The sequence below is a fragment of the Trifolium pratense genome, linkage group LG5, assembly GCF_020283565.1.
Source record: "Trifolium pratense cultivar HEN17-A07 linkage group LG5, ARS_RC_1.1, whole genome shotgun sequence".
In the NCBI taxonomy this organism is placed as follows: Eukaryota; Viridiplantae; Streptophyta; class Magnoliopsida; order Fabales; family Fabaceae; genus Trifolium; species Trifolium pratense.
The window spans coordinates 54598248-54606628 of NC_060063.1; the positions used below are offsets into that span (position 1 = coordinate 54598248).

At 36.7% G+C, this 8381-nt stretch overlaps 1 protein-coding gene across 1 annotated transcript; it reads right to left on the reverse strand.

Moving 5' to 3' along the window:
- Nucleotides 1–4839: 4839 nt before the first annotated feature.
- On the reverse strand, nt 4840–7629 carry LOC123883242 (non-specific phospholipase C4-like). Its single transcript, XM_045931983.1, has 4 exons — nt 6629–7629; nt 6124–6533; nt 5802–5972; nt 4840–5324 (listed from the first exon to the last, which is right to left on the reverse strand). Exons 1-4 carry the CDS (start codon nt 7276–7278, stop codon nt 4987–4989), a joined length of 1569 nt encoding a protein of 522 aa, XP_045787939.1. The 5' UTR covers nt 7279–7629; the 3' UTR covers nt 4840–4986.
- Between the last annotated feature and the right edge of the window lie 752 nt (nt 7630–8381).

The window sequence follows — 8381 nt, forward strand, 5'->3', positions numbered from 1 at the left end:
TACCATGCCATAGCTCCCTTTCTCAATGTAGTTGGGAAGATTCTGCATCTAATTGCTCCACTGACTCTTAAGAAGTTCAGGGTAGCATTGACTGATGCGATGTGTTCATCTGGGTCAGTAAGTCCGTCATAAGATGGAAGAGCAGGTGGTCGTTCAAATCCCTTTGGAACAGGTGCTTGACAGATGTCATGAGATAAGGGGCAGCGAGGATCCTCCTCTTCCCCTTCTTGTGAGTCGAAGGGAGGTGAGCCCTCACGATCAGGAGTAGGACTCCTGGAAAATTGGTCAGTGTGATAGCTGCGGCTTACTGGCTGCCCTTGTTTGGCCATCAAGGTGAGTCCTTGGGGAGAATGACGACGAGGTGGTGTGCGGTCGACAGTTTTTCCTTTCTTTCCATTCGGGGAAGCCAAGCCCTCGCGGGGAGGGGAGGTATGATCCCTCTTTCTGCCAGGCTGCTCGATCCTCTCAAGAGCAGGTCGTCGTTGTTTGACGAGTTCCTGTCGAGGAGGGGAAGGAGAAGCACGGTGTCTCCTCGAAGGGGAGCTTCTAGAAAATCGTTGGTTCCTTTCCAAACGATCAAGTCTTTGGTTCTGCTCGTCCATGCGGCGATTCTGGCCCTGGAGAGCATCATTGGTTTGCTTGAGGGCAGCGATAAGAGCTGCTAGTTCGGCGTTAGTAACCGAAGAGGCTGATAAGTCTGTCTCTGCTGGCTTACCCTGCTCGGTAAGGGGGAGCTTGCCAGCTTGCTTTTCTGTCAAGACGACCAGATAGCCGTCCTCGGAGCCCCAGGAGAGGTCCTGCCCGTCCCTGGAGTCTGACTCGGGGAGGGCCTGGTGGTCTGAAATGAGCACAGGAGATAGCACTGTATTCCGGGGAGATGCCCGGAGTGCTGCAGTGTTCGTATCTTCAATGTCGTTGTTGAAGTGGGACGAACTGGCCATGATGAAAGTTGGATGATTGGTTTTGGTCTTTAGTTTCTGGACGAAATAAAGAAGGGGAGAACTCAGTTCCCCACAGTCGGCGCCACTGATCTTAACTGTTGATCAGAACAGGTGGATGGCCAGCTGTAGTCCTTAGGTGCAGGTGGTAGACGACGGTCTGAGCAGCTTTACCACGGAGGGGGGGGGGGTTGTACCTGCAGGTGCTCCGATGCCAAAGTCAGTGAGGGTAGAGAGCAAGAGAGATACAAGAGAGAGAAGTTAGAGAGAGAGAGTAATTATGGAATGAATAGTGTCTACCTTGCTCTCCCATGAGGGAGAGTATTTATAGCCCCCAGCTCTGGGCCAAAGGTCCTCTTAATGGGTTGGATCAGCCAAGGCCCATTAAGAGGGACTGCCAAGATATCACCCTTAGATGGTGGGTAGAGTAGTAATTTTACCCTATCTTGGTGGAGAGGTTGTCCCATGCTGACATGGAGGTGGTTGGGCAAGCCATGTGGACTTTGTGAGGGTCTAGGTGGACTAGCATTAGTCTAGTCCAGAACACTAATATCCTTTTATTATCCTTTCTTTAGGCTAATATCTCATCTAATTCAAAAGATATTCATTATACAATTTAGATGGTCCCTTGAAATAACGTAAGATGGTCCTTTTAATTATTGTATCTTTAATTCCTTTTTATTCTACAAGCTAGAATATCTTTATTTTTTTCTCCTTCTTTTTTGAAAACAAAATTGACATTGAAAGTAGAATAAGGAAAAACGGAAATTCATTCAATCGATAGGTAGTCATAAAGATAGCAAACAAATAACAATAACAACACAACACTCAAACAAAATAACATAAAACACACAACATAAAAGCAATATCTTAAAAACAACAAACATAACATGATAAAATAGCTGATTATTATCACTTCTTCTTCGACGGTCCAGCTCCCTCGAATTGGCTCGCTGCAATAGCATGCTTGGTTTCAACTAGGGTTTGACGCGCAGCTAATAAATTATTGCGCTCTTCTATGGCGGTCCTCACCCTTGCCTCTCTTTCCATCTGGGTGGGAGGATGAGCAAGATCAGCTTGAAGGTATTGAATATATTCCAGAAGCACCATCATTTTTGCATCTAAGTTGGCAAGTTCATCGGCCATTTTTGTTAGTTAGAACTAGTAGAAGAAGAAGAGTGAAGAAGAAGAAGAAGAAGAGGAAGAGTGAAGAAGAAGAGGAAGGGTGAAGAAGAATGGGTAACAAACAAACAAGAGGTATATGTCCTTTTATAGGCAGAGAGAGATGGACACATGCATACTCCTTAGTCCTTAGTGTTATAATACCTCGGTCCCTAATTATAAAACCCCATTAAAAAATTGTGGAGATTAAGAAAGTGAATCGTGTTATTAAATGTGTTGACAATTGATATTGTTTTTACAATTTTATCCTTCGAGAAAGATAATGAGTTATTGTTTTTTTAAAGTATTTATTATAGATTGTAGAAAAATATGTAATTTAATTAGGGGTATGTTGGGAAAGAAATAATTAATGTCCTTGAAAATATGAAAGAAGTCTTATAAAAAGGGAAAGATTGAGGGTCTTATATTTAGTTACGGATAGGGGTGGCAAAACGGGTCAGGCCCGCCGGGCCGACCCGTTTGACCCGCCATTTTTGGCGGGCCGGGCTGAGGTTTTTGGCTCGCCACCTTAAGGTGGCCCGCCCCCGCCTAACCCGCCTAAAAAACGGGGCGGGGTGGGGCGGGGCAGGTTAGCCCGCGGGCTTTTTAATTTTTTTATAATTTTTTGCTTTAATTGAAAATTGGGCTTGGAATGAAAGCCCAAATCTCAATCCAATGTTCTCTCATATAAAACTTCACTTCCACCGTATGCTCCCTTCTTCCAAAATTAGGTTTCATTCATTTCATCCGCCGTTTTCTCCCTTCTTCCACTTCGCCCCGTGAAACTCAATCCACTCCACCGTCGTTCTATTCCATCAAGCCACCGCTTTTGTTTTGTTCTTCTTCCTTCTCCCTTCTGTCACTACGACATCAATTGAAGCATCATATGTTTATGACATAGATGATGATGAAGATGATTGATGAAGTGTTTGTGATGGAGAGCTTTTGAGATTGATTAATTGCTGCTAGTTTTTTATGTTTTGTGTCCCTGAATTTCCTTAACTATGTTGTGGTCTTTGGCTTTTTGGTATTGACATAGTTGTAATTTTTTGAGCCATGTTTTGGTGGAACTGGATGCATCACAGGCTGTTTGCTTGTTTCAAATGGGAATTATCACTTGCTAGTATTTATCCTTTATCTTATATTGTAATGAATTATTTATTAACTTAGTTGATGTTTCTATTAGTTTAATTAAGGGTAATTGTAAGAAATTACTTATTAACGTTTCTTGTAGTATTTTTTTTAACATCAACTAGGAGGTAAGAATTGTGAAGTTATAATTCAAATAGTTAAAAAAAAAAAAAAAAGTATTTGGCGGGCCGGCCCGCCAACCCGCCAATCCGCCAATAAACGGGCGGACTTGAGTTGTTGAGCCCGGACACCTAAGTTGCCCCGCCCCGCCCCGCCCCGCTTTTGGGCGGGCTTAAACGGGGCGGGCCTAAACGGGGCGGGCATGCCCACTTTGCCACCCCTAGTTACGGAGGTAGTATTATTTATTTTTTGGAAAATGCTAAACAGTGCCCCCGGGGCATTGGTTAAGAGAGCAAAAATAGTAATTTAACATTGAAACTTGTGCAGTCAACTCTTAAAAATTTAAAAAATGTTATTTTTTATTTAAAAGTTTCTTTTTTTGGTTTCCTTAATCAGTGCCCGGAGGCACCGGTTAGCATGACCCTTATTTTTTTTGGTAATATTAGTGATTTTTTGTGTTCAAGAGTGTTATATTATTTTAATACGCTAGAAATGAAAAAATATTTTAAAAGAAAATCGACTTTAAAACAGGAGTACGGTAATAAAGGAAATGGAAGACGATACATATAGACACTAAGGGTGTTTGCGGTTCAGTTTTGATCGGTTTTGAGATATGTGATCTAAAGAATTAAAAAAAATATTCAACAAAAAAAAATTTGTGGTTCGGTTTGATTTTAGATGACTAATTAAAAAATTCAATTTAATGTGATCCAACAAATAAGAAAATTAAAACCAACAAATAATATGTTAATGAAATATAGCATACTAATAAAAAATTGAATAAGTATTAACATATATGTATGCGCGCGGTTTAGTTCGATTTTTAAAAAATAAATCTAAAATCTGATCCGATCCGGCAGTTTTCACAAAAGAAAATTTAAACACATTAAAAAATATTTGATTTTTTAGATCGGTTTACGATTTTTATTTGGATTGATTTTGATTTGAGCACCTCAAAAAAAAATTTAACTTTTCTTTTTGAGAAAAAAATATAATTAAACTTTATGTCTCAACTCTCTTTACTGGGAGACTATTGAAAGTGAACTTTTTTTTTTTTGAATTATTTTTAAACTGCAAAATAAAACTGAGTGAAGAAACATTAAGAGTAAATTAGGAGCATTTTATTTTTTTGAAGAAACATTAAGAATAAATTAGGAGCATTAACATTTGTTGAATTCGTCATGTCGGACATATGTCCTCTCATATTACTCTGTATAATATTTATTTATGTTACACGATAAATAAATAACTATTCTTTTTCTTTCAACTGTTTGTTTGTGAAGGAAAAAACTCATAATTTCTTTTATGAAACACAATTTCATGACTAGAGATTTTAGTATAAATTTAGCCACTAATTAAAATCACACCTAAAAAATAAATTTTGTTTATATTATATCACGAAGGGAGAATTAACTTTCATAAACTAGAGTTAAACCAACAATCGACAAAAATATCGAATTAATTTATTTATTTGGCTAAAAATGTGTACTTTAAATATCACAGCAACACTTGTTTTATATAAAAAAAATATAAATGAACAAACTTTTTATTCATCATAAATTCATTAACAATGTTGCCAATTATATACACACAACACCACTTGTTTCATAAATAAATTATGTGCAAAGTTAATTATTCATCGATCACAAGTTATACAAGACAACATCTTGTGAAAAAAACTTTTGGAATTTGGTTGTGTACTACATGTATCAGCACAATCAACAATTTCAGAACCATCAGCACCATTTTGTCTTGCTTTCTCACACTCATTCAAGAATGTATTGAATGCATCCTCGACATATTTAACTGCGTCCGTAACACACATGTTCTCGATTAACTTGTTCGGGTATATGCTCTTTCTATGATCACCATTTAGAGTAGCTGCCATTAGTACCAATTCTTCCTGAAATTCACTCAACTTGGCTTGTTCTTTAGCAACAGCCTCTCTTAGTTTAATCGGGTCGGGTAATTTCTCTGCGCAATGGTCACTTAAATCGTCAAGAAACACGATTGATGGTTGGAATTTTTATTCTTGTACATGTAATATCAATCATCAAAATCAACCATTAAATAATGATTGATATTACTGAAAACTCTAACATCGTTCACTTTAGAAGAGGTTTGATCCAAACAAGAATCGAGCTAACAACATTATTTTATTCTAAGTTCATCAAAAAATACACATCAAATAATTTCTTATGCATTGGAACACAATAAGATAAAGGGCCCATTTGGATTGACTTATTTTTGAGCTTATGTGAAACAGCTTATGCAAATAAATAAACTTTTATGTATTATTATAAGTTTTTCGAGATAGTTTATGAAAAAACAGCTTATAAAAAAAATTATTAGTAAAAACTTATGAATTAAAATAAACATTTAGTTATTTGTATAAACTATTTTCATAAGCTAAAAAATAAGTCAAATCCAAACGGACCCAAAATATGTTACCTGGACAATCAGTTCTTGGTCTTGTTAGAGTTAAAAGGCCCTCAAATGTTCCTGCCCATGCATCTCTCTTTGTCAAAAAATTAGGGAGATTAAATATCTTCTTAACAGTTGCTGGTATAGATGAATGCTCATATTGTGATGTTGGAAATGGTCCAGAAGGTTCATGCAACACTGTATAATAAAACCATGTTATGATTAATATATGTACTAATATTTGTGTTCTATGGTATAAATTTTAACTAAAGGTAGCATTAATAATTTTTAAATAATGCACATAATAACTTAGCTTTTGTTTGCATGCATATAAGCATCTTATTCTTACCTTTTCCTGGCTCAATCCATGGAGAAATAAAGATGGTTGGAACCCTTACACCAAGCCTATCAAACTTAAACTTGAAAGGGTCAGGACCAACAATGTCATCTGGACTAGGAACTCCGTCTACCGGCGTTGGCACATGATCGTAAAATCCTCCATGTTCGTCGTATGTAATCACAAACAACATTTCATTCCATTGTGGACTACCTCTTAGTGCTTCATACACTTCTTTTACGAATTTTTGTCCTTCTCCAACATCGTGAGATGGATGATCGTCATTCCCAGGTATCGATAACAAGTCGAAAAATCTTTGTTCTATCACCACGTAGTTTGGTAGCTTCCCTTCTTCACAATGCTTCTTGAATGTTAAGCCATATTCATGAAAGTTATCTATGTATTTAAGCTTCCTAAGACTCCTGAAAGTGATTAATAAAATAAATCCTAAATGAGGAAATTAAACATATATTAATTAATTATATATTAAGATACCTAAATGATCAAATGAACAAACCTGTAGAAAAGGGTGGATGGTGGTTGTTGATAATAAATCCCAAAATTGAATCCATTTTCACCCAAAGAATCAAATATGGTTTTTTGAGGTAACCCTCCAATGAGCTTATTTGTGTCATTGCTACTTAACCCATGTGACGTGGCGGAATGCACATAGAGCCGGTTCGGTTGGGTTGACGCAGGAACCGAAGCAAACCAACGGTCACAAACCGCAAACTCTTTAACTAACTCCTTGTAAATCGGCACCGAATCCGGTTTGAACCCATTCATAACTGCCTCTGTCATTGGCACCGTTGCGTCTTTTGGTTTCTCTTGCCTCACCGCATTTTGAGCGAAGCCCTCCATTTTTGGTGGCAAGTTCTTTGCTGCCGAGGCTTCGCTCCATGGTTCTCCAAATATTTGCTCATAAATGTCCTGGATCGAGTGACCGGGGTCTGGGTCAACATAGATTGACCGGTCACCGAATTGAACGCGATTCGAGTTAGAATCACCTGTGAAAATTGGATTTGACTCTGAGCCGGTAACACCGTCGATTTTCGGGTTGAGGGACTTCATCCAACCCAACATGTGATCAAAGGAACGGTTCTCTTGAACCAAAATGACCACCGTTTTGATGGGGTAGCTATGACTAGTGTTGGAATTTGAAGTCATTTTCTTGAAAATTTCTTTTTTTTATGTAGACTTTCCTATTAATTCTCAAATGTGAATACCAATCCGAGAAAGTGAGACATATATATACACTTCTTACACACACACATTCAAATCATGTGATGAAGTTATATTGTTGGTGAAGCATAAATAATATACTATCATGCACACATTTCTTTACTAGATTATATCTATATATATAAATTAAGTTATTGAATTTAATTGGTTAATGAATTCAATCAAAGGACAAATTGTTCGAAAAAATTTGAACTCAATTTCTGAATAAAATAATTATTAATCAAATTTTACTTACGTCTACACCAAATATTGAATTACTAGGATTCATTCTCTTATGAAACAGAGAGTACGTAACAAAAAATAAAAAATATTATAAAGAAAAGAAAACGTCATTGTTCCTTTAACTTGTCGTGATGGAAAATGGATAAGAAAAAAACAGAGAAAGAAGAAAATTATGTTGAAATGTGACAAGGTGGCTTGTTAGTTGGCAATTGGGGAACCTTAACATTTATTATACGACAACGATCATGTTCACGCAATTGAATTTTCTTTCAATATATAATTAATTGATCATCTCACAAGCCAATAATAACGACGTAACAAATACATATATTTCAATACTAAATATTTTGATAGTACTAAGTTATATACTATTTTTATGACATCCAAACGTGCAAGTAGTAATGCCAAAGAATCATGCAACCGTATATACCAAACGTGCAAGTAGTAGCTAGTGACAATTTCCAATTATTGTGAATGAATATATAAATAGTTTATGTTCAAATGTTGCATCACATACTATATGTAGTTACCAATTAATTTAGTATGACTATTTATTGATTTAATCTTACTATTTGTTTATTGTTGATATCATTATCAATCCGTGATATACAATCAACTTGTAAGTTGTAAGGTGGCAATTCACAAAGCTATACTCAACCTTCAAGAATCCATTTAATGTTGTGAATGCTTGGTTTCTACACTTTTGGCTCAACAGATGAGATTATTGATGCCTTAAAGCTTTGAAATAGCATATGCAGGCAAGTTGATTGTAGCATAGTCGACACAATAATAAATGATTATATGTT

Coding starts and splice junctions, on each gene's coding strand:
- LOC123883242 (XM_045931983.1), bottom strand. CDS start 7,278: ATGACTTCAAATTCCAACACTAGTCATAGCTACCCCATCAAAACGGTG. Junction 6,534..6,628: donor CCATCCACCCTTTTCTACAG/GTTTGTTCATTT, acceptor AATCACTTTCAG/GAGTCTTAGGAAGCTTAAAT. Junction 5,325..5,801: donor ACCAAGAACTGATTGTCCAG/GTAACATATTTT, acceptor ACCATTGCGCAG/AGAAATTACCCGACCCGATT.